The sequence below is a fragment of the Scyliorhinus torazame genome, chromosome 13 (genome assembly GCF_047496885.1).
Source record: "Scyliorhinus torazame isolate Kashiwa2021f chromosome 13, sScyTor2.1, whole genome shotgun sequence".
NCBI lineage: Eukaryota > Metazoa > Chordata > Chondrichthyes > Carcharhiniformes > Scyliorhinidae > Scyliorhinus > Scyliorhinus torazame.
The window spans coordinates 21,455,844-21,482,167 of record NC_092719.1 but is presented as its reverse complement, the minus strand read 5'-3'; the positions used below and the strand labels follow the sequence as shown (position 1 = coordinate 21,482,167).

Sequence of the window (26,324 nt, the reverse complement as noted above, 5' to 3'; positions counted from 1 at the left end):
AATCTACACTAAAAGAAAGACTTGCATTTATATGCTACCTTCTAAAACCTAAGGGTATCCCAAAGTGTTTTTACAGCCAATTAAGTACTTTTTTAAAAAGTGTTGTCACCGCAGTAATTTGGGAAACATGGAAACCAATAGGTACTGCAAGTTTCCACAAACAGCAATGAGTTAATGGCGAGCCAAACTGCTTTAGTAATGATGGTTAAGGGATTAACTATTGGCTAGAATGGATATAGATGTGGAAGGGATAATCCTTTGGATTGATGAACTTTATCTATTTAATTTTTCCTTTGTGAGTCTCAATAGGGAGTGAATATGAATTGAAACTAGGGTGTTTGTGGGGGGGGAAAAACCGAACATTTTCGCTATGCATGTGTTCCTCCTGCAGAGGGCAGTATTGCAGAAAAACAAGTAAGCATGGGACATAATACAGTCTTTCAAACCCTTTTTTTTCCCACTAACTACATACAGCCAGTGTATTGGAGACACACAAACAAATTCACCTCCTCAAGAAGATTTCTGCAAAGGAGAGAGCTGTTGAGGATTAGGGATGGAATTCCAGAGAGCAGGACCCACGTGGATGACGGTTTGCTGCCAGTAAAAGGAATTGATGGATGCACAAGAGGCTAGAACCGGAACAAGTCAGAGCTGCAGAATGTTTGGGAAGATATAGGGCTGGGGACTATTGCAGAGATAAATTAGAATGAGTCCGTGGAGGGAATTAAGAGATGAGGACAAGCAGACTATAGTAGTTTATAGAGTGTGATCCTCGCCAAACAAAAAAAATAATAAATTAGGACCTTCCTTTAATATGCTGAGGTAGTATTTTTCAACAGTTATTGTATGTGAGCTTGGTTATATATTTCCCCATGGAGTTTGTTGCCAATCTTTCAGTGACCTCAGAAGAGGAATTCGCCGGAGTAATTCCCTAATACAAATTTCCAAGATTCTTTGAAGTTCAAGCAGGACTGAAGGAAATCAGAACTTTACCTTTCAAAATTGATTAAAGCTACTGATCTTCGGTCACAGAGCTTGTAGCCTAATGGGAGGCAGAGGATGCCGGAGGGTTTGCGGGGCGGGGGGGGGGGGGTTCTTTTGAGTCCGCACAATAGTCAGGCTTGGGCTGACAAGTGGCAAATTGTGTTCACACCCAGGCAATGATCATCTCCAGCAAGAGAGAATCTATCCAGCGCCCCTTGACATCCAATGGCATTATCATTGGTGAATCCCCTGTTATCAACATCCTAAGGGTTACCATTGCTCAGAAACTGAACTGGACCAGCCATATACATACTGTGGCCACAAGAGTAGGTCAGAGACTAGGAATCCTGTGGCAAGTAACTCACCTCCTGAGTCCTCAAAGACTGACCGCCATCTACAAGGCACAAGTCAAGAGTGTGATGGAAAGGGCAGCACGGTGGCGCAGTGATTAGCATTGCTGCCTCACGGCGCTGAGGTCCCAAGTTCAATCCCGGCTCGGGGATTTGTCCGTGTGGAGTTTGTACATTCTCCCCGTGTTTGCGTGGATCGCGCCCCCACAACCCAAAGATATGCAGGCTAGGTGGCTTGGCCACACTAAATTGCACCTTAATTGGAAAAAATGAATTAATTTTTTTTAAAAGGAGCGTGATGGAATACTCCCCACTTGCCTGGAAGAGTGCCGCTTCAACAACACTCAAGAAGCTCGACACAATCCAGGGCAAAGTAGTCTGCTTGATTGGTGCCCCTCTACAAAAATTCACTCCTTTCACCACCGATGAACAGTGGCAGCACTGTGTACCATCTGAAAGATGTACTGCAGGAACACCCCAAGAATTCTTAGGCAGCACCTTCCAAATTCACAATGGCTAGTACCATCCAGGAGGACAAGAGCAGCAGATACCAGGGAACCCCACCACCTGGATGTTCTTCTCCAAGTCACTCACCACCCTGACTTGGAAATATATATCGCCATTCCTTCACTGTCGCTGGGGCAAAATCCTGGGACACCTCCCCCTAACAGCACTGTTGGTGTACTTACATCTCTGGGACTGCAGAGATTCAAGAAGGCAACTCACCATCGCCTTCTCGAGGGCAACCCGGGATGGGCAATAAATGCTGGGCACAGATAGTGACACGCACATCCCATAATTGATTTTTTTTTAGGCTAACTTGGCTGAAATGAAGCCAAGCGAATGCCAAGCTGCGAACTGTAAGGATCCGCAGGTCAATCCTGGAGACTAAAGACAGATGAAACACAGCAAAATGGAGGCAGGCAGTCTTTCACAGTTGTGTTGCCCACCCCAAACCATAATATCCTCCCAGCATCCCCTACACACCCTCAGCATCCTTGCAGTCATCCCTACCAACACAATCCCAACACACCCACAAGTAAGACATAGGAGCAGAATTAGGCCACTTGGCCCATTGAGTCTGCTCCGCCATTCAATCATGGCTGATATTTTTCTCATCCCCATTCTCCTGCCATCTCCCCATAACCCCTGATCCCCTTATTGATCAAAAGCCTATCTATCTCTGAATTAAAGTTACTCAGTGATTTGGCCTCCACAGCCTTCTTCGGCAAAGAGTTCCACAGATTCACCACCCTCTGGCTGAAGAAATTCCTCCTCTCTTTTTTGAAAATTAAAGTACACAATTAATTTTTTCCAATTAAGGGGCAATTTAGTGTGGCCAATCCACTTACCATGCACATCTTTTGGGGTGTGGGGGGAAAGCCCATGCAAACACGGGGAGAATTTGCAAACTCCACACGGACAGTGACCCAGAGCCAGGATCGAACCTGGGACCTCGGCGCCGTGAGGCAACCGTGCTAACCACTTGCGCCAACGTGCTGCCCCTCATCTCTGTTTTAAAGGATCGTCCCTTTAGTCTGAGATGGTGTCCTCTGCTTCTAGTTTTTCCTACAAGTGGAAACATCCTCTCCACGTCCACTCTATCCAGGCTTCGCAGTATCCTGTAAGTTTCAATAAGATCCCCCCTCACCCTTCTAAACTCCAACGAGTACAGACCCTGAGTCCTCAACCGTTCCTCATATGACAAGCTGTTCATTCCAGGGATCATTCTTCTGAACCTCCTCTGGACCCTTTCCAAGGCCAGCACATCCTTCCTTAGATACAGGGCCCAAAACTGCTCACAATACTCCAAATGGGGTCTGACCAGAGCCTGATACAGCCTCAGAAGTGCATCCCTGGTCTTGTATTCTAGCCTTTTCGACATGAATGCTAACATTGCATTTGCCTTCCTAACTGCCGACTGAACCTGCACGGTAGCCTTAAGAGAATCGTGAACAAGGACTCCCAAGTCCCTTTGTGCTTCTGATTTCCTCAGCATTTCCCCATTTAGAAAATTGTTTATGACTCCATTCCTCCTTCCAAAGTGCATAACCTCACACTTTTCCATATTGTATTCCATCTGCCACTTCTTTGCCCACTCTCCTAGTCTATCCAAATCCTTCTGCCGCTCCCCTGCTTCCTCAATACTATCTGTCCCTCTACAGATCTTTGTATCATCTGCAAACTTCGCAACAGTGCCTTCAGTTCCTTCCTCCAGATCATTAATGCATATTGTAAAAGTTGTGGTCCCAGCACCGACCCCTGAGGCACACCACTAATCAACGGCTGCCATCCTGAAAAAGACCCCTTCATCCCCACTCTCTGCCTTCTGCCAGTCAGCCAATCCTCTATCCATGCCAGGATCTTACCCTTAACACCATGGGTTCTTATCTTATTTAACAGTCTCCTATGTGGCACCTTGTCAAAGGCCTTCTGGAAATCTAAATAAATCCCGTCAACTGGTTCTCCTTTGTCTAACCTCCTTGTTAACTCCTCAAAGAACTCTAACAGATTTAGAGTCAGACACGACCTCCCCTTGGTGTTGAGCTTCTTGAGTGTTGTTGGACTGCACTCATCCTGATAAGGGAGAGTATTCCATTACTCTCTTTACTTGTGCCTTGTAGATGGGGGAAAGACTTTGAAGAGGTGAGTTACCTGCCACAGGATTCCTAGCCTCTGACCTGCTCTTGTAACCTCAGCATTTATCGTAGAATCATAGAATTTACAGTGCAGAAAGAGGCCATTTGGCCCATCAAGTCTGCACCGGCTCTTGGAAAGAGCACCCTACCCAAGCCCACACCCCCACCCCATCCCCATAACCCAGTAACCCCACCCAACACTAAGGGCAATTTTGGACACTAAGGGCAATTTAGCATGGCCAATCCACCTAACCCGCACATCTTTGGACTGTGGGAGGAAACCGGAGCACCCGGAGGAAACCCACGCACACACGGGGAGGACGTGCAGACTCCGCACAGACAGTGACCCAGCAGGGAATTGAACCTGGGACCCTGGCGCTGTGAAGCAATTGTGCTAACCACTATGCTACCATGCTGCCCTATATGGCTGTTCGAGTTTAGTTTGAGATCAATGGTAGCTCCCCCAGGAAGTTGATAGTGGGGGATTCAGTGATGGTAATGCCATTGAATGTCAAGGACCAATGGTTAAATTCTCTTGTTGGAAATGGCCAATGTGTGGCGCAAATGTTATTTGTCACTTGTCAGCTGAAGCCTGGATGAGGTTACAAAGATTGGAAAGAATGAGGCCATCGAAATATTTGAACATTAGGCTGAGAATCGTACAATTGAGGGGTTATCAGACAGGGTGTCAATGTAGGTCAGCAAGCAATGGGTGATCAAAATGTGGTGCAAGCTAGGACATGAGCAGCAGAGCTTTGGATGGGCTGTCAGAGTCATAGAATTTTACAGTGCAGAAGGAGGCCATTCGGCCCATCGCATCTGCACCGGCCCTTACAAAAAGCACCCTATTCAGGCCCATGTATCTTCCCTATCCCCGTAACCCAGTACCCCCCACTAAACGTTTTTTGGACACGAAGGGCAATTTAGCATGGCCAATTCAGCTAACCCGCATATCTTTGGACTGTGGGAGAAAATCGGAGCATCCGGAGGAAACCCACGCAGACACAGGGAGAATGTGCAGACTCCGCAGACAGTGACCCAGCCGGGAATCGAACCTGGGACCCTGGAGCTGCGAAGCAACTGCTAACCACTATGCTACCGTGCTGCCCACTCAGGAAATCACTGAAACATCTAACTTTTTTCTGGGTTGGAGGGAGGGGGGGGGTTGCTGAGTGGTTAGTGGAAGAAAATTGCAAATGATTGAAGGCAGATTGTGTATTTGATCAGTCTGTCTAATTCAGGAAAATCCCTAAAATATAAACAGCCAGTACACAAATCACTTGCTTTTAGGAATTGCTGATGTTAAGGTTACTTTTGATCAATTGCAGATCCCACCACTCCTCACCCCCATCCCCATCAGTCCCCACTGTCAAAATGGATCCCCTCCCACCTGGATTGCAAATCTAAACTCTGCTGTTTTTGACCATTTATTGAGAAATTGTAAGCACTTTCCCAAATTTCCAATTTCCATTGAGTTGGATAAGAATGCCTGAGACGGCAAAAGTGATGCAAGTAATGTCCCGGTAACCACCCCATAATCCGAAAGATAACCAATTTACCCCCTTCATCTCTGAGTATTTAACATGCTCCTGATCAGCTGCAACAAGCTCATGTCTGAGTCAGAATGTTGCAGATTCAAGACCTGTCGCAGAGTTTTCACACACATTCTAGGCTTACACTTCAGTGTACCACTGAGGGAGTCCTGCATTGTTAGAAGTACCATTTTTGTGGATGAGATGTTAAACCTCTGCCTGTTCTTAATGATTTTGGTGAATCTTAAAGATCCCATGACTGTTTTGGAAAATGATTCTTCCAGTGCCCTGGCCAACTTTCCTCCCTTAACCGGCACCACCAAATGCAAATTCATTTTGTTGGTATTTCTTTTCAGGATGTGGGCATTGCTGGAGAGGCCCATTCTGGAGTTTCCCTGAAAAGCTGGAGGTAAACCTGTTTAATCTGCATTGTGTGTGGTGAACATGCTTTTGCGGTGCTGCTAGGTAGAGAACTTCAAGACAGTGACACAATATCAGTGATGGAATGTTAATATATGTCCAAATCAACATGGTCTGTGACTTGGAGACAGTGATATTTCGCTGACATTGATGCTCTCAACCCTTTCTTTGGTAGAGGCTGCAGAGAAGGAATGTGTTGTTGAAACAATTTTGATATAGATCATACGTATTAAAGCCTGAATTTTGCCTCTTTCCCAGGCCGTGAGGCCCAATTCTATCTGCATTCAGCTTCTGCTCTGGACTTTCAGGAGAGTGGAGAGAGATTCTCTAACAAAGTCATTGAGATAAGAATTGATGGAGTGAATCAAAAGGATGCAATGTTTTCTCGATCAGCACCATCAGGTTAGTTATGAATGGAATTAATTCCCAGGAAAGGAGTTACAGGAGGTTGGCACTTTTTGGAGCCACTTTTCAATACAATTACATTTAACAGCACTAGCAACAAGTTTACAGAGTTAAAATGCTTTAGACAGAGAGGCAAAAATATTGAGGATCAACAGAATATATTTAACCAAACGAGTGAACTTGTCACATTTTGCTATGACATGAAAGGGTGTATGTAGGTCAACACTTGTTTCTCAATGTGACTGGTACCTCAACTCAAGGCAGGGCCATTGTGGCTTGTTGGGGGTGTTGAGGCCAAGCATGTCGTTATTAGAATGGAGAGTAACTCAGTAGAGTGAGTCTTGCTGCTCACTACAGCTCTGTCCAGCTCCCTCCTCTATCTCCTCAGTCCTAGTGTATACAAAATTGATGTAACTCCTACCTGAAACTAATACCCACCTAGTGAGACTTGCAAATGGATATGAATGCCCTTTCAGAGTGCCGTTATTACTCTCTCTATCTCAAACACATTTAGGATGGGCAACAAATGCTGGCCTTGTCAGGGAGGCTCACATCTCATGAAAGAATTGTAAAAATCTATTTACCTCTTTATCACTTTCTCTTTATCTTTTCAATGTCTTTCTTCACTCGTACTTTTTCCTTTCTATCCCTCTATCAGCCCTTCTCGCTGTTATTCTCTCTTTTCACTGTCCATCTCTCGTCTCTCATTCTGTCTTTCTTACTACATCTGTCTCTCATTGTCTCTCTCTCTGTTCCATGCCTCGTTCTGACTTTTTTATTTCACAGCCTCCTCTTTCTTGTCGCTTGTTCTGTTTCATTCAGTTTCTGTCTTTCACTCCATCCTTTCTTTTATATATCTATTTCTGCTATTAGTTAAACTTCACAACATGTAAGTTCTGAGTGCAGAGTGCTAAAGTAACATCTTGTCAGATGTCTCACAGATATTCGTGATGCAAAGGATTATCAGGGGATTATTTTTGTGGGATATTTCAGGGGGATTTCCTAGTGGAGGTGACAGGGCATGTTAGAAGAATGTCCATGGTCATAACTGCTGTATTGCAAATATATACTTAAAAAAATTTTTTAGAATACCCAATTCATTTTTTCTAATTAAGGGGCAGTTTAGCATGGCCAATCCACCTAACCTGCACATCTTTGGGTTGTGGGGGTGAAACCCACGCAGACACGGGGAGAATGTGCAAACTCCACATGGACAGTAACCCAGCGCCTGGATTTGAACCTGGGACCTCAGCGGCGTGGGGCAGCAGTCCTAACCACCGTGCTGCCCTCTCATAAATATATACTTAACACTTTACTATTCAAACCCAAGATATAAGAATACAGTGACTATCTTGTGCAATGGGACTGCAACACCATAATTCAGAACATTGGGAAGAGATCTCAGATCTTGTTCTATTTCCTTACATATTACAACCAATTATGCCCAGCTTTTAATCAAATTTATTTTTTTCTTTCTATAATTTCTTTGATGTAACCCACCACAAAATTCAGGGGAAATCAATCAAGGCTTACAGAACCTAAAAAATGAACTCTCAGGGAAAATGCTCAAATTTCACTAATTAACCAGCACACGGAAGTTTTGACTTCTTGTCTGGTTCGAATATGTTAGGCTTGTTCCCATTGACAGTCTGAACACTAACAAGCCAGGTTGGCTGAGCGATTGGAAAATGATCTGGAATACTGCAATCCTGTCTGGCTCAGGGATCAAAAGGTGTGACTTGATTCCAATCTTCCCTTGCCAGTTATGTCACCTCCAAGCCAATTTGGCCCCGGAAAATTCTGCTTTATCTCCAACTGCCCCAAACCATATTAATGAAGAGAGTGAAAGTTGATAGGGTATACAGCCAACAAGATATCCAATCACATTAATTTTCCACTGTGTCGGTTAGGTTAAAATTACTCCTGGACATGTCATTGTTCTGACCTTTTAAAAAATAAATTTAGAGTACCCAATTCATTTTTCCAATTAAGGGGCAGTTTAGCGTGGCCAATCCACCTAGCCTGCACATCTTTGGGTTGTGGGGGCGAAACCCACGCAAACACAGGGAGAATGTGAAAACTCCACATGGACAGTGACCCAGAGCCAGGATCGAACCTGGATCCTCGGCGCCATGTGGCAGCAATGCTAACACTGCACCACCGTGCTGCCCTTCATTGTTCTGACCTGATACTGGGTTGGTGTTTGACAGACATTCAGTGTGTTGTGAACCTATTGTCCAAATATTAATATTATTGAAATCCCGTCAGGCTCTTTTTGCCCTGCCAGTTCTGACTCTGAATTTCCTCCTGGTACATTCCCATTTCATAATTACCCCTCAATTTCCTGTGTGCAATTCCGCCACAGCCCTTCCATATTCCCTTCTCCGGGGGTGCGATTCTACGAAATGGAGACAGCAAAATGGGCGTGGGATGACCTCCGGGGGCCAGCATGGCGCTGGAGGGTTCACGCCGCTCCAGCCCCCCTTCCCGGCGGCAAATGGGCACCGTGCCAACCCACGCATGCGCAGTTGGGCTGCGCCAACCCGCGCATGCGCAGGGGACTTCCTCAGCACGCTGGCCCCGACGCAACATGGCGTGGGGGTTCAGGGGCCGGCCGTGTAATAAAATAGGTACGGGGTTGGAGAGGCCAGCCCGCCGAATGGTGGGCCCCGACCGCAAGCCAGACCCCATCGGTGGCCCCCCCTGGTGAAGGAGCTCTTTTCCCCGCCCCACAGGAGCCCCCCGACCCTTCGCGCAGAGTTCCCGCCGGCAGCGACCAGGTGTGGACGGCGCCGGCGGGACTCTGCCGTTTCCGTGCGGCTGCTCGGCCCAACAAGGCCGGAGAATCGGCGGCCCGGCTGCGGACAGGGGCCTGCGACCGGCGCCGCGCCAAACACGCCGGCGCAAATGACGCCGATGCTCCACTCCTCGAAGAATCGCTGCCGGCGTCAGACCACCGCCGCGGGAAAAAATGGCGCAAACGGCGATTCTCCCAACCGGCTATTTTCCTCTCTCTCGCTGAAATCCTCTTTCCCAAAGCTGGGCAGATTAGGTGGATTGGCCACGCTAAATTGTCTCTTAGAGTCCAAAGGTTAGGTGGAGTTATGGAGATCGGGTGGGAGCGTGGGCCTGGGTGGGGTGCTCTTTTAGAGGGTCGGTACAGACTCGATGGGCCAAACGGCGTCCTTCTGCACTGTCGGGATTCTATGATTCCTTGGAATTGCTGCAAATTGCCCTTCCCTTCCTCCCAATTCCCAACCTCCTGCTCGTTTCCTCCACACCTGTAATCATTTGAATGAAAAGGAGGGGGCGGGTGGGGAAACAGGTGAAGAACAACCTAACCTGCTGGCTGAAACTGAACACCTCAAATTGTTGCGCAGCGTGATGGACATCGTTTGGGAGCAAATGGGGATGGCAGGTTGGCGCGGCCGGGCCAATGGGAGGCTGCGGAGGGCGGTTCCCGCGCGGGGGAGCCCAGGGTCGCAGGTTCGGTTGATCCGTAGCGCAGGCTGGTCAGTTACCGGGGAATTCCCCCCGAGGGGGTGTTTTGTGTTTTTATAGTTAAAGTGAAGCCAGTGCCGGGAAACGCCAGCGAGGGTAATCCTGAGCTCTCCCACACCCGCTGCAGTTGGGAGGAGGATGCTCTAACGCAATGACATTGTTTTGTAGGACCGTCTTCTGATTTCAGTCACTGCGCCCTCAATCCAGGGGAATCATTATGGCTCGAACCCGGACTCAGGGCGAAGATTTCACCTTCGTCAACCCTGTGGTTAAATATTTACTGTTTCTGTTTAACATGCTGTTCTGGGTAAGTGATTAATCCTCGTTATCTCTCGATACTCTGACCTACCTTTTCGTTTCCTGATTTTGTGTGTTAAAGGGAGATTTCTATCTCCAAGCTCCGTATTCTTTTAAAAAGGTTGTAAACTTGCAGCTTGGCAACCTTGTCCCTCTTAGTCCAGGCATGTCTCGCCCGGGGACTAAAGCGTGCACTTGGTGTTTCTAATCCCTCCATTTCATTCAATCCACCGTCAGGCCAATCACTGGGGAATTCCTCTCGTTCAAAGGATAGGCTTTTTTTTTTTAAATGCTGGAGGTCCCCTACAAAGCTTCGAAAAATAATGCTGTTCACTGCTGGAAGAAAAATGTTAATCATTAACTCTCTTGGTATGTTAGTTTTCTGGGATTTCCCAGCCCTGCTGCCAAATATTGTTTTTGAAGAGGTGTGTGATTTTTTTTTAAATACATCTTTCTCTAACCCCCCCCCCCCCCCCCCCCCGCCAAAAGGAATGAAGACCGATCCTGTAATAATTACAGCAGCCTTCAAACCGTTGCCTTAACCAGCAGAATAGTTTGGGACTAACTCACGGGCATCAAAAGGATCTGACTCTCGCCCTGGGGCTAAAAGATTTGCCAGAATCATTTCGGCTCGCATTAACTCTGGTCACACTGAATCCCAGGTTACACACTTGACACTTAGCTGACTTCCTCTTGTGAATGTGTTTAGATTTTGAGTAAATGTCAAATACCCTCTGTAAACACCCTCTCTCATCCACCATTCCCCTCCCCCTCCCAATTTGAGGAAAACGTTCATTTGTCCAACGTTTGACACGCTTTCCAGCCAATGAAATACTTTCTGATATGTAAGTCACTCTTGATGAAACGTGGCTGCCAATTTGCACACTGCAAGGTGCCACCAACAGCAATATGATAAACTCTTGAACATGCTTATCCAAAAGGAGCAGTTTTATTCTATAAGGTGCTTGGGCTTGTTCCTGGCACTGGGTTTATCTCATATTTTTAAAAAAGAATGCAACAGCAAAAATACTGGCAGATGCTGGAAATCGGAAATCAGAATGACAGGAGGGTGGCACGGTAGCACAGTGGCTAGCACTTTACAGCTTCAGGGTCCCAGGTTCGTTTCCTGGCTTGGGTCACTGTCTGTGCGGAGTCTGCTCGCTCTCCCTGTGCCTGCGTGGATTTCCTCTGGGTCCTCTGGTTTCTTCCCACAGTCCAAAGATGAACAGGTTAGGTGGATTGGTCATTCTAAAATTGCCCTTAGTGTCCAAAATGGTTGGGTGGGGTAACGGGGATAGGGTGGATGTGTGGGCTTAAGTGGGGTGATCTTTCCAAGGGCTGGAGTGGACTCAAATGGGCCGGATGGCTTCCTTCTGCTCTGTAAATTCCATGTAAAAGCAAATGGCTGAAAATGTTCAGGTCCGCATCTGTGGAGAGGGGAAGAGTTGCTGTTTCAGGTCTGTGACCTTTTCAGTTACATTTGAAAGGGATGTGATTCCAATCAAAAATAGTCTGGTGTTTGGCCCTGTCCCCTTCTGTCACTTAACTGAGCTGGGGTATTCGGTTCAATCCATTTTCCTGATCCTGCATCCAGCTGTGACTCCCCTGTGCACTGTGGGTGAAAATGATCAGTTGGTGCTGAGTTGGCAAGGTCTGAAATGTTAATCTTCTGTTTATTTTTGACTTGTGATAGATACCTGTACCCAATAGAATAGAAATGGACTGTCATTTGTATCCTCGGGGGTAGGTTCAGCAATGGCCTCGCTTCCTGCACCATCATCACTAGAGTTTCTTAATGAGTTGTCTCTGATCCCTTCCTCTTCCTTTGTTTCTACTTGGTGACATCATCTGCAAACTACTTATTTGCTACTTTTCTTGACCGCTGCACTGACTGTGCTGTCTGACTGCTTGCCTGTTGTGCAGCCACCAGCTAAACATTCTGAAGATCAAAATATGAGTCACTGCCACAAACTCCATGGACTGGATTCTCTGCCCTGCCACTCCACATTTCTGTTTAAGCACACCGGTGGCAGGCTCTGTTACATTAGCTGGTCAATGGGGTTTCCCATTGTGGGGCAGCCCCACGCTGTCGGGGAAACCTCCGGGCTGCTGGCAAAACCCGCCGGCGGAGAATCCAGCCCCATATCTTGACATCAACACCTTCATTATCGTTCTCGTGTGCCGACCAGAATGACATAGGTTTTTGCCAAGCAATTCCCTCCTTCCTTGGGCCGCTGTCTTGGGTTGAACTGGACCAATAATCTCGGTGCCATTTCGCCAAACTGAGCTTCCAACTCCATATTCCACATTGTGATTGTCACCTATTTTCACCACTGATGTGACTCCCTGTCTCCACCTACCTGTTAGAACTCATTCCTTTTGTTGCTAACTTTCTCCTTGGTTCAATTGCTCTGTTTTATTACCTTTGCTCTCGAGTCGCCAGTTATCTTTATGATACCGCCACGAGGTTCAAGTCCGAGTAATGATCAATAACCCAATACACCGATTAGTAAGATTTAAATCAAAGCATATTTATTATACACAGTAATCGCTACTCATGCACAAATTCTACGTCTAAGCTACTTCTACAACTAACAGGCCTATACTTAACTTCGGACTGGCCCACCAGGTCAGGGGAACAAATGGCCTTTCGTTCGAGTTCTGAGTCTGCGGGATTCGAAGTTGGTACGGAATGGTAGCTAGGAGTGCCTATCTCGTAGCGAGCGTTGAATTAAAACTTACTTCGTCGGGAGTCACTGCACCGGTCACGGTCAATGTTGGTTGGTGTTGCTGGGTGACCCGGGCAGGACGCAAAGGTGGAGAGTGAAGAGAGCGATTTGGGACTCAACTATTCTAGGCCCCAGGGGCTTCCTGCCTTTCGGGCGGACCCTGTACCTGGTCCCAAGTGATTGGACTTTGTCCCAATCGCTTGGTTCGGTTTTCTCCAATCCTGGAGCGGTTCCCTGATCGATGGGTGGTCTTGAGGTGCTCGTTCACCTCCTTTGTGTTGGCTCCTGCTAACGCCGAGGTGTCTGGCTTGGCTTTGTGTGTCCAAAATGTTACTTATTGTTCCTGGGGATTGCTCATCAGTATGCAGATGGCTGCTACTTTGTTATGCTGATGGTCGCTGGTATCGATGTTGTCTGGCCTTTGCAGAGGTAATTACACAGCAAACCTGCAGCTGCTGGTTTCTGTCTATGTTGGCTGACTTTCCCATCAGCCTTTGCCGTTCGCCATTTTAAATCGGGAGTTGGCCAATTTAGGTGGCTACACTTTGTCATCTCGAGACTAGTCTATTCCAATGTAATAAACAGAGCATCATGGAATTTCTCAGCTGGTCAGGCAGCATCTGTGGAGCGAGAAACCAGTCAATGCTTCAGTTCAATGACTTTCCATCAGATCTGCAAACCTTTGAACGTTAACACTGTTTCTCTCCCTAGATGCTATGTGACCAGATGAGACCAACTGTATCGTGGAAGCTGACTTAAAATTTTAACAGTTTGGATCTATTTAATCATGTCTTTGGGGCAGCACGGTGGCGCAGTGGGTTAGCCCTGTAGTCTCACGGCGCGGAGGTCCCAGGTTTGATCCCGGCTCTGGGTCACTGTCCGTGTGGAGTTTGCACATTCTCCCCGTGTTTGCGTGGGTTTCACCCTCGCAACCAAACGATGTGCAGGTTAGGTGGATTGGCCACGCTAAATTGTCCCTTAATTGGAAAAAATGTATTGGGTAGACTACATTATAATTTTTTTTTTTTTCAACTAGTGTCTTTGGGGCAGCACGGTGGCGCAGTGGTTAGCACTGCTGAGGCACGGTGCTGAGGACGTGGGTTCGATCCTGGCCCCAGGTCTCACACTCCCCCTGCCTGTGTGGGTCTCGTGTGTGGGTCTCATTCCTACACCCCAAAGATATGCAGGGTAGGTGGATTGGTCACACTAAATTGCCCCTTAATTGGGGAAAAAAAGAATTAGGTACTTTAAATGTTTTTTTAAAAGTGTCTTTAACATGCTTGGCAAAGTAAAAACATCAGTCTTTTATAAACAAGATCACAGCTTGTAAAGTGGGATGAAGGAAAGACTGCCTCATGTTGGAGTGTTTAAAGGCCTTGGAAAGTGGTGTGGGAGTAGCAGAATGGGCAGGTGCTGGATTTGAACTAAGGAAGCAAGGGCAATTCATGGGGAATGTTCTTTCCTGAAAGGTAGACCAGAAAGGAAAAGATTAGGTTTGGTTCTTCAACCAGGTTGTAGTTGGTGAGAAATTATCCGGTGAAGGCTGAGACTGGTAGGGTGACGGTTAATGGCAGGCGACACTCCTGAGAATGAGGATATGGAAACTGGTGAAGATGTAATCAGTGGCTAAGGATCAAAGTACTTTGAGATTCTGCCCTTGTGCATTTGGGTCAGGTTATGTTGGGGGGGGGGCTCATTGAACTGAAAACATTCGGGTAATGGGGCTGCAGGTCTCTGGGGATCTATTGGTATATCACAATGATACTAAGTATAGAGGGTGGCCCCTGCTCGCTCACTCACTCTTGACTCTGGTGTTCTGAATGGTCACCCACACTGCCCTGCATCGCTGATACCCAGGGTCCACAGACCCCAGTTTGAAAACCACCGCCCGGTGGCAAACTTGAAGCATTGAATAGACAACCTTAAATCTTTTTGCATTTTCTGATGGGATGAAGTTCCACCTTTTCCCCAGATATGACTTTATTTTAAAAAATGGTTTCAGCTCTTTAAATCTGAGCTGCATTAAACCTTTTACTTCAGTTGCATACAGTGACAGCAAATATTATCAGCCAGAGCCAGCTTTGCCTAAGAATGTTACAGCCTCACATTTCACTCCAGGGCAAACATGGAATCGAGGCTTGCGCTCCAGTGTAATGTTAAGGGTATGCTTGCATTGTTAGAGGTACAATTCTGCCAGTCGTTTACAAGCTGTTGAGGCACTGCCTGTTCGTGCCGCAGGATCTTTACATCAACTAGCTGAGGGTGAGCTGGAAGTTCCCCAGTTTCTTGGTAAAGAAATAGTAACCTGCCTCACTCGTCATGCTGTTTGTGGGATCGTGTGCACAGTCTGTATCCCTTTGTGCACTTCCAAACAATTAATTGTGTAAAATGCCCTGTGCTACATTGGAGAGGCCTAATGGATTCCTGCTTAATAGGCTCCTGAATAGAAAGAACGTGCATTTTTATGGAACCTGCCACAACCAGAGTATTTGCAGCCATTGAAGCACTTTCTGAAGTTAACTCACTGTTGTAATGTTCAAAAGTAAAAGCCCATGGGATCCAGGGTAATGTGGCAAATTGGATCCAAAATTGGGTTAGTAACAGGAAACCAAGGTCGATGGCTACACCTGCGAATGGAAAGCTGTTTCAAGTGGTGTTCCACAGGGCTACAGGTGTTGGGACCCCACTGTTTGCGGTATATATTTACAATTTGGACTTGAAAATGGGGCACATGATTGGGAAATTTGCAGGTGACACACAACTTTGGTGTGTAGAGGATAGTGTAAGCTCCAAAATGATATGGCTGGGTTGTTAGAGTTGACAGGAAAGCGTCAGATGGAGTGCAACTATTGAGTGCGAGGTAATGCATTTAGGGAGGTCAAAAGACTAAAAGGGGATACACAATAAACTGGAATATACTGAGAGGGGTAAATGAAGTGAGGGATCTTGGCGTGCAAGTTCACGGGTCCCTAAATGTAGCAGTATAGGTAGATGAGTTGTAATGAAGACATGTATGGAATGCTCTCCTTCATGGCAGAGGTATAGAATACAAAAATAGGGATATAATGACGGGACTGGAGAGAGTGCAGAGAAAACTTAATAGAATGTTGTTGGGGCTGGAGAGGTGTAGCTCCGAAGAGAGATTGGAGAGGCTGGGGTTGTTTTTCTTGGAACAGGGCGAGGGCAGCACGGTGGCACAGTGGATAGCACTGAGACTGGGGCGCTGAGGACCCGGGTTCGAATCCCGGCTCTGGGACACTGTCTGTGTGGAATTTGCACATTCTCCCCATGTCTGCGTGGGTTTCACCCCCACAACCCAAAAGATGTGCAGGGTAGGTGGATTGGCCACGCTAAATTGCCTCTTAATTAGAAAAAAAAATAAAAATTTCTTGGAACATGGTTTGAGGTATAAAATATTGTGATGTGTAGAGATAGACCGAAGGAACCTGTTTCCTTTCGCAGAATTCAAAAACCAGGGATCATAGATCCAAGTGGCCGAAGGTGCAGAGGGGTCGTGAGGGAAAACCAATTTTACACAAGTGGGTGGTGGGTGTCTGGCATTCACTGCCTGAGTTGGTGGAGGAGGCAGAGACCCTAAACTCTTTTTTAAATAAAGTACCTGAAGGGGTGGCATGGTGGCACAGTTGTTAGCACTGCTGCCTCACGGCGCTGAGGATCCGGGTTCAATCCTGGCCTTGGGTCACTGTCCATGTGGAGTTTGCACATTCTCCCCGTGTTGGCGTGGGTCTCACCCCCACAACTCAAAAGATGTGCAGGATAGGTGGATTGGCCACACTAAATTGCCCCTTAATTGGAGAAAATAATTTTGAGTACTCCTCCTGGATCTGCACCTTAAGTGCTGTAAGCTGCAGGGCTATGGGCTGAGTGCAGGAAGATGGGATTAAAAAGGGCACCTGGGTGTCTTTAGGTCAGCATGAACAGGATGGGACGAAGGGCCCGTTCCGTGCTGTTATCTTTTCTACAGCTCTAAATGCAGCAACCAATTTGCACACAGCAAGATCCCACAAAGTGCAGTGTAATATTGTGGAATTCTATCACTTCAGTATTATTGGAATTACTGGAATTACTTTCTGCACACCAGCAACTTTGAATCATCAGCTTCTGGACGTTTGGACAGAGTGTTTAGTACTATCTGTCACATCATGTACCCAGCCTCTCACTGGCTGGTGGCTTCAAAAGGTCAACTGGGTTGCCATGATGTTGAACATTCACTTATGAAAGTTATAAAACTAATGGTATTTATATCTTCAAGGACAAACAGATGCCTGACACATTTAGCTCCTGCTTTCATGTTCTCTTGTGGTTTGGAAGCTGAACTGCTGTATATGTTTAAACATATTAAATTATGTGGGGTGGGGGGGGCAAACAGCAGTGGAGTGGGATTATGCTGGGTGGGATAGGGATAAGAGAGCTGGTGGGGAAAGTGGGATTAGTTGGGTAGACGATTAAATGGTTTGGATAGTGAGGGAGAGAGTGGGAGTAGACTGGATGACCTGCACAGAAAAACAGCAGGACAGACCGGGTATGCTTCATGGCTTTCTCGGGTTTTGAAGCATTTAATAATTCTGCACTCGCCTTGCCTTCACTAAATTGCCACAAGTAAAGGAATGCTCTCCAGCTCACCATTGTGTGCAATGAGGAAGTAAAACTGACATTTGCAGTTCCGTTCTGAGCCAGTCTCGACTAGTTCTGGAACCAGTGTTTACAGCCTAGCATCATGCTGGTTTCTAGTGGATTACACTGATCACAGTCACAGCTGCGCACAGGCTACCCAATTGTCTTCTGGCCTTGGATAGGGAAGGGCAGATTCTCCCTGCTCATTGTAAGCCCTGGGTGTGAGTAGTTGTATTTCTTGATGAATTGACCAGCTATTGCACTGGCTGGGTGTTAGCACCTGGGGCAGAATTGACGCGGCTGTAGTTAATGGTTTTAGGATGGGAGAGGAAGAAATAAAATCTGGTTTACAAAAATGGGGTGGGGGGGGGGGGGGGGGGGGGGGGGAAGCGTGCAAGTGTTTTCACTGGCAATTTACCTCCACTGAGAACTGGAACAGTTCATCCACACCACCTTGAGGCAGCTAGAGATGGGCAGCAAATGCCAGCCTTGCCAGCAATGGCTGCAGCACGAGAGCAAAGTAACTGTCCCATTCCTGATCTTTGGGAAGCAGGTGGGCATTGAGCCAGTTAGAGATATTGTTAAAAGTAGATCACTGTGATTACTGGAATCTGAAAGAAAAACAGGAAATGCTAGGCCATCTCAGCTGGTCTGATCGCTTCTGTGCAGAGAGAGAAGAGAACTAACATTTAAAAGTCTGGCTGACTCTTTGTCAAAGCTAGAAAAAACTGAAAATCGGATCAGATTTAAACTGTGGTTTGGGGTGGGGTGGGGAAAGCAGTGGGGCTGGATAGAGGGCCAACCATAGGTGGAAATTGACAAAGATGTCGTGGGCAAAAAGACAAAGGGGATGTAAATGGTGGTGATAATAACTGGAAGGGTGCTGATAGTGGCATGTTAAGAAATCAGAATGTGTTAATGGCAGAACAAAGGTGAGCAATGTGTCAATGGGGAACAGGGAAACAGATGGCCCCGGGTGGGGAGGGGAGGTGATGGTGAGGGGGAAAACAGATCGATGGAAGAAATGAAAATAAATTGAGAAAAATGGGGTGAAGGTGGAGGAGAGAGTTCACAGTCTGAACTTGTTGCATTCATGTTAAGTCCAGAAGGCTGTAACGTGCCAAACCTGATGAGATGCTGTTCCTCCAGTTTGTGTTGAGCTTCACTGGAACGTTGCAGCAGGCCAAGGACGGATATGTGGACATGAGAGCAGGGTGGTGTTGAAATGGCAACAGGAAGGTCTGGGTCCTGCTTGCAGACGGACCAAAGGTGTTCTGCTAAAACGGCCACCCAGTCTGCGTTTAGTCTTGCCAATGTAGAGTAGATCATATGGGCATTTTCTGTTTTTGTTGTAGCTTGTATATTGGTTTGGTCCCTCTGCAGGGAAGATTTTGAGGTGAACGCATTATATGTATGTTAAAAAGGGCAGCACGGCAGCATTGTGGATAGCACAATTGCTTCACCGCTCCAGGGTCCCAGTTTCGATTCCGGCTTGGGTCACTGTCTGTGCGGAGTCTGCACATCCTCCCCGTGTCTGCGTGGGTTTCCTCCGGGCGCTCCGGTTTCCTCCCACAGTTCAAAGATGTGCAGGTTAGGTGGATTGGCCATGATAAATTGCCCTTAGTGTCCAAAATTGCCCTTGGTGTTGGGTGGGGTTACTGGGTTATGGGGATAGGGTGGAGGTGTTGACCTTGGGTAGGATGCTCTTTCCAAGAGCCGGTGCAGACTCGATGGGCCGAATGGCCTCCTTCTGTACTGTAAATTCTATGAAAAAATTTATAGACCAGGGCTGTACAAAATAACCCCTATTGGTGGATTAAGTTGGTTGCCAATGTTCATTCTGACTTGTGTATAGCCTGTTTGCGCTGCATGGTCCTGGACCCCACGGCATGAAGGGAACATTGCCCTGCTGCCACTTACTGCCTTAGAGGTCCTCGCAAAGTCCCAAATGAATAATATTTCAGCTAATGTTACCTGTTTGAAAGCATAGCAGTCAAGTGGGACAACTAAGATCTGGCCTGCCATCCAAGGGGGCGATTTGGGATAAGGTTATTTTGGCTGTATATTGTAATCTCCCTGACTCCCTCCCTATGGAGGTATAGTTCCAACTGTGACTTCTGTCATGGGGGGGGACTGATGTGCTCATGTCAGGCTGTAGCTCAGGGCAGTTTTGAATTTGAACAGGATCGAGGTTCTGCAATGTCGCTCATAATGTTGAGCTTCGGCAATGAAGGGGAAGAAAACGGGCTTGTGTTTATATTTATACTTATCATGCATTCACCTCAAAATCTTCCCTGCCCAGTAAAGTAGAGGGACCAGACCAATATATAAGCTACAACAAAAACACAAAATGCCCATATGATCTACTCTACATTGAAGAGACGAAAAGCAGACCGGGTGACCGTTTTAGCAGAACACCTTCGGTCTGTCCGCAAGCAGGACGCAGACCTTCCTGTCGCTGCCATTTCAACACCACCCTGTTCTCGGGTCCACCTATCCGTCCTTGGCCTGCTGCAATGTTCCAGTGAAGCCCAACACAAACTGGAGGAACAGCATCAGGTTCGGCAAGTTACAGCCTTCCAGACTAACATTCCAGACTTGTATTGTGCCAATAAGTGTTTTAGAGCATACCATAGAACATACAGCGCAGAAGGCGGTCATTCGGCCCATCTCGTCTGCACCGACCCACTTAAGCCCTCACTTCCACCCTATCCCTGTAACCCAATAACCCCTCCTAACCTTTTTGGTTACTCAGGGCAATTTATCATAGCCAATCCACCTAATCTGCACGTCTTTGGACTGGGAGGAAACCGGAGCACCCGGAGGAAACCCACGCAGACACGTGGAAAACGTGCAGACTCCGCACAGACAGTGACCCAGCGGAGAATCGAACCTGGGACCTGGCGCTGTGAAGCCACAGTGCTATCCACTTGTGCTACCGTGCTGCCCCATTGGTTTTATAGCCAATTAAATATATTGGCTGCTACGTTTCCACCTTACAACAATGTGCACACAGCAGAGTTCCACAGTACAATTCTTACAACAATGTGCACACAGCAGAGTTCCACAGTACAATTAGATGAAGGCTGTGGAATCCAGATAGACCTCCAATAAAATGTTAAACTGATGTCTGTCTGCTTTCACGGATGTAAACGGTCCCATCGTACCCTTTCTCAAGAAGCAAGGAATTTCCCCTGGTATTTGGCCGATATACAATGCCTCGTATAACTTGTCATCTAGCCCCGAAGAATTTCTAGTAATGATCACATTGTTGTTTGTGGAACCTTGTGCACAGATTGGCTTCTGCATTTCCTCCATTTTAAACCTAAACCTGCTTAATTGACTGGAAGGCACTTTGGGGAAATCCTGAGTTTGGAAAGATGCTATCGAAATCCTTTCATTCTTTCAAACTTGAATAACTGATATGTCCTCTTTCCCCTCCACAGTGTAGCCAGTTAATGTCCACGTGTAATTGCTCTCACCCTCGGGTCTCTAATACTTTCCAAGGCTTTGCAATATTTATTTCTCTTAGATTCTGTGTCAGTTGTCCCAACCTGCCCTAGCTTTGTGACGGGAAAGACACTGGAGATTTGTTCGCACAACCTTTCTATCCAATTGTCGGTATGAGTGTGGGGAGGAATGCTGTGAAACGTGTAACCAGAGAAGAACATTTTACCATAGATCACTTTGTCAGACACAAATGAACAAATGAAGGTCTATTAAGTACAGGGAGGCAAGGGAAGCAGGAAGAGAATGCATTAGTAATTTGAATGCAAGCGTGTGGTTAAATGACTGTGTCTCAAGGGATCCTTGGAGTTATTGATGTGCCCTTGTGGAGCCATCTTAAACTGCACCTGTTGAACATTATTCGTCAAGGAGGCTGAAAAGCTTGGAAGTTATGTTAATTTATATAAAGCTTTATACTTGGTGTACTGCAATCCCTTCTGGGTACTGCACCGCACCAAGATTATATTGGCCTTCGAAGGGATGCAGCAAGGATTAATGAGAACAGCATTGGGCCTAAAACTGGTTCCTATTAGGACAGGTTGCAAATGATTAGGCTTGTATTTTCCATGCATATGGATAGAAGAAGTGTAATTTAATCAAACTATTTAAGATGATCAAAACAGTTGAAATGAAATGAAATGAAAATCGCTTATTGTCACGAGTAGGCTTCAATGAAGTTACTGTGAAAAGCCCCTAGTCGCCACATTCCGGCGCCTGTTTGGGGAGGCTGGTACGGCTTGACAACTTCTCTCTATCTATTCTGTTTTCCCTTTAATTTAATAATCTTTATTATCACAAGTAGGCTTACATTAACACTGCAATGAAGTTACTGTGAAAAGCCCCCAGTCATCCCATTCCGGCGCCTGTTCGGGTACACAGAGGGAGAATTCAGACTGTCCAAATTACCTAACAGCATGTCTTTCAGGACTTGTGGGAGGAAACCGGAGCACCCGGAGGAAACCCACACAGACACAGGGAGAGCGTGCAGACTCCACACAGACAGTGACCCAAGCCGGGAATCGAACCTGGAACCCTGGAGCTGTGAAGCAACAGTGCTAACCACTCTGCTATCTGTTGAGAGAATCCAGAGCGAGGGGGAATAAGCCTCAAATTAGCAATAGGCCATTAATGGGTGATATCAAGAATTGTTGTGGAAATCTGGAACTTTCTCCCACACAAAGCTGTTTGAGGTGTCAATTGAAAATCTTAGAATTGAGATTGATTTGTTTGTTGGGTAAGGACGGTAAGGATATTGGAAAGATCTAGAATTAAGGCAGGTAAATAGAGTTGAGATACAGTTCAACCATGTTCTAAGCGAATGAAGGAACCAGTTTGAAAGGCGGAATGGCTTCCCTCTTACTCCTGTGTTTCCTCTGACCCATGTCAAGGGCCTGTTGCTATCCTGTTTGTATTCAAACGTAACCTGTTGTTAATGGGCACAGTTATTTGCCATCTTTTCCCCACCTAGTCTGACTATATTGCGCACTTGGCCAAGCCTACATGTAGAGTAGCAGTCTCCTGTTGGCTGCAGAGAAAGGTGAGCTGAACCCTAATCGGTCCCATGCACACATTAGAGATAATTTAGAGAACTGCCAGGGCATCTTTTCAGTAATGTGTCTAGTTTTTGGCTCCTCTACTCAAGTGTGCAATGGCTCCACAATGTCTCTTCAACAGGCCCCTTCTTCTGTTCTCCTCCCACCATCCAGAGTTGAAAGTGGACCAGATGATCTATATATGCGAGTGACATTGGTTTGCTCTATTTTATGACCGTGTTCATTGTGTTAAACCGATTCCAGGGAAGTGTCAGTGTATTGGATAGAGTTCATGATGGGGGCGATTGTGATGGGGTTTGTGTGTGGGCAAGTGACTGAATGGCCTGATTAATCTTCGTTATCCTTCCTCATATTTATTTCCACAGCTTTCTTGCTCCTCTCCTGATGGTGACTGGTTCGGAGGAACCAGCAGACTGATGAGCTCTGGTTATATTCTGGTTTGTACCTGGAGAGGTTCAGGGGCAGGGAGGGAAGAGAATGGGAAGTTGGAAAATATCAAGCGTTTGACAGTCCCTGTGTGTTGGCCATCTTCAAAAGTGAGTGCTGTTGAACGATTTGACTATTGTGGGCATCAAAGCCTTGCCAGATCCCCTTCCCAGATCCTCATCGCTCGCAAACTGCACTTTCTAGCAAGGTTAATTGGGTAGTTGTCGGCACCATAAACACGTGCTTGTTGATGGGCTGGGGTCAGGATTGGCAATCTGCTCTGAGCTACCTTGCTGCTAGTTAATAAAAAGTGCATGTGACAAAAGATGGGTGACTTCGTGCCAGGCACTTGGGTTGACTCTGAAATGGGTTGTAGCTGCTTTTGACTCGAGCTGCAGCATGAGCAAACTTTCACCCCTCTTGATCGGAGCCAGATTTGAATCTGTGTGGATGAGCAGTGTTTAACTCACTTTTATCAACCCTTCAACCTATTAATTGGTTCTTGGCCCTGTTCAATTGTTGGAAACTGAATAACTTTGTTTTGTCGCAAAAAAGTAGCCCCCATCCCCTCTTCCTCCCACCAACAAACCACCACCGTGCTGAATCCATATTCCCAGCAATGTGTGGACTGATCCTGCTGTTATCCCCTCTTAAAGCAAAGGCATTCTGCAGTGTAGTTCTTAATAAGCTTGGCTGTGAACATGAGGGTATACAGACTGTGAAACGTGCTATCTGGTTTTGGAAAATGCACGACAATGCCACCAAGCTTGGCCAACAGCACCATTTAGTTGCACTGGACAGGAAAGTGTGGCAAATAGGAAACCTGGAAAGCTCTGGAAATATACCCGGATCATGGCACTGTCTGCTTGTGGGAGGTGAGGGATGGTTGGACCTAATTGTCCCGAGTTTTATGAAATGAAACAATTCCTGCTGCTTCCCAGTGACTAAAGGATTAAAGATGAGTGAAAAAGGAAATGCAGACGGGTTGGATGCATGCATGATTCTTTAAACATAGCCCCGCCCTCAATGTCTCTACAACCTTATTTAATTTTCCAACCAGTTTGGATTTGCCTCCAGGCACCTTATTATCTCAAGCCATTCACCAGCTTTCAAAAGGTTTACTGATCACAGGCCAGCGACTTTACGAATCCTAATGAGTTCTGGAGAAACTTAAAAACTCGAAGCCAGATATTTGCTCAGTGGATACCAATCCTGCTTCTGAGGTTGGGGGTGTGGGGTGTGGGGGGGTTGCGAATTCAAGTCTCCCTCTGGGGTCCCAAAATTCAGACTGGTTGAGGGATGATGTTGAAACGAGGTCCCATCTGCCGCCTCGGACAAATGCAACAGATCCCATGGTGCCATTTAGAAGAAGAGTAGGAGATTTCACTCGTGCCCTAGATGATGTTTATCCCTTAACCAACATCACTTGGTGCAGATATTTGGTCTCTTTTTATCACGTGCTGTTTGAGGGGCCTTGCTGTGTGTGAATTTGCTGCTGCTTTTCCCTACATTACAACAATGACTTCACCTCAACGACCGAACCCGCTAGGGCGGCGCAGTGGTTAGCACTGCTGCCTCACGGCGCGGAGGTCCCAGGTTCGATCCCGGCTCTGGGTCACTGTCCGTGTGGAGTTTGCACATTCTCCCCCTGCTTGCGTAGGTTTGCCACTTCAGAGGGACCTGCCTTTGCTTTATTGCAAAGCCCCTGTCTCACCTGACCGTCCTCACTCTGGCCGGGTGAGGCAGAAACGGTGATACGCTCCCTGGCTTCAACACCGTGGTGTAAATGAACGTGGGGTAACATGCATCTTTTTTTACAGCACTAGCTGCCGTAAAGCAGGTGTTTAAAGGGATTGCTGAAAGGGAGAAGGTTAATTTCAAATGAGGTTCTGTGTGTGTGTGGTCTTTAAAATAGTTACTCTGAAGTTAGAAGCGCTTTTTTTGAGTAGCTGAGGGTAAAACTGGCAGAACCAGTTTTGGTGATTTTAAATCGCTTTTTTGGGTGATTCCCAGCTGAGTGCAGTTGTCCAGGGGAGGTTAGCAGTTCTGGACAATTGCCAGGGGACTTCAATAGGGATTCCCCAGCACATCATTGGGTAATCCCCCAAGTGTGAGGCTGGGGAACCAGGAGTTTATGGCTTGTATTTTATTCTCAAGTTTTATATTTCAGTGAATGCAGTGTGGCTGTCATTTTGTAGATGTTGGGGTCGGAATCTCCAATTGGTCTCCATCACCTTGTGGATGTGTGGGTTTTGCCCCCACATCCCCAAGATGTGCAGGCTAGGTGGATTAAACATGCTAAATTGCCCCTTAATTGGAAAAATGAATTGGATACTCTAGAGTACCCAATTCTTTTATTCCAATTAAGGGGCAATTTAGCGTGCCCAATTCACCTACCCTGCACATCTTTGTTTGTGGGGGTGAAACTCACGCAGGCATAGGGGGCGGGATTCTCTAACCCCGGCTGGGCCGGAGAATCCCAGCGACCGGTGCGAATCACGTCACGTGCGGAGAATCGGCACCGTGTGGTTGGCGCGGCACTGGTCGAGGGCCACTCTACGCGGCCGGCCTGCCGATTCTCGCATCGTGAAACGGCGAGTCCCATCGGCGCCATCCACACCTGCTCTCAGCTGGGGGGACTCGGCATGGAAGGGTCGGGGGGCGGCCTGTGGGGGGCAGGGGGGTCAGACACTGGGTGGGGGGGGGGGGGCTCTGGTGTGGTCTGGCCCGAGATCGGGGCCCACTGATTGGCGGGCTGTCCTCTCTAGCTGGGGGCCTCCTTTCCTATGCGCCTGCCCCTGTAGTCCTGTGCCATGTTGCGTCGGGGGTGGTGCGTTAAAGGAAGCCAATGCGCATGCGTGTGTTGGCGCCACTGCGCGTTGGTGCCGGTGCCACTGCACATGCGAGGATCCCACAGCGCCCAGTTCGCCCTGGATCAGCAGCTGGAGCGGCGTTAACAGCTCCAGTGCTGTGCTGGCCCCCTGTAGGGGCCAGAATTAGTCGTGTGGTTGGCCCGTTCACGCCGTCGTAAACACGACGGTGTTTATGACGGCATGGACACTCTACCGCAGGATTAGAGAATCCCGCACAGGGGGATTGTGCCTTGTTCTTAATGACTGAACTGTTTCTGAGGTGATGGGAGTGTTGTTCAACACTGGTAGCCTGCAGCTGGAGATTTCAGTGCGGTGGTTTTCTGAGTGAAACCATCTCCTTTTTTCCCCTTAGGAAAATGGACATAATGTTTGTATCCTGGTCTCTTAACCGAACAGTCTCCTGACGCCTTCAATTCTCTGCCTCCACCCCCTATCACGTTCCTTTCATTCCTTCCTGCGGTTATATAACCCTA

The 26,324-nt window shown here is 47.1% G+C and overlaps 1 protein-coding gene across 1 annotated transcript in view; it reads left to right on the top strand.

The window, feature by feature from the left end:
* The first annotated feature begins 9,789 nt into the window (after positions 1–9,789).
* Positions 9,790–26,324, top strand: part of tspan33a (tetraspanin 33a) — a 38,131-nt gene continuing 21,596 nt past the window's right edge. The window contains exon 1 of the mRNA XM_072471168.1: positions 9,790–10,138. Coding sequence (XP_072327269.1) covers positions 10,049–10,138 — 90 coding nt within the window. The 5' untranslated portion in view covers positions 9,790–10,048. The remainder of the gene's footprint in view (positions 10,139–26,324) is intronic.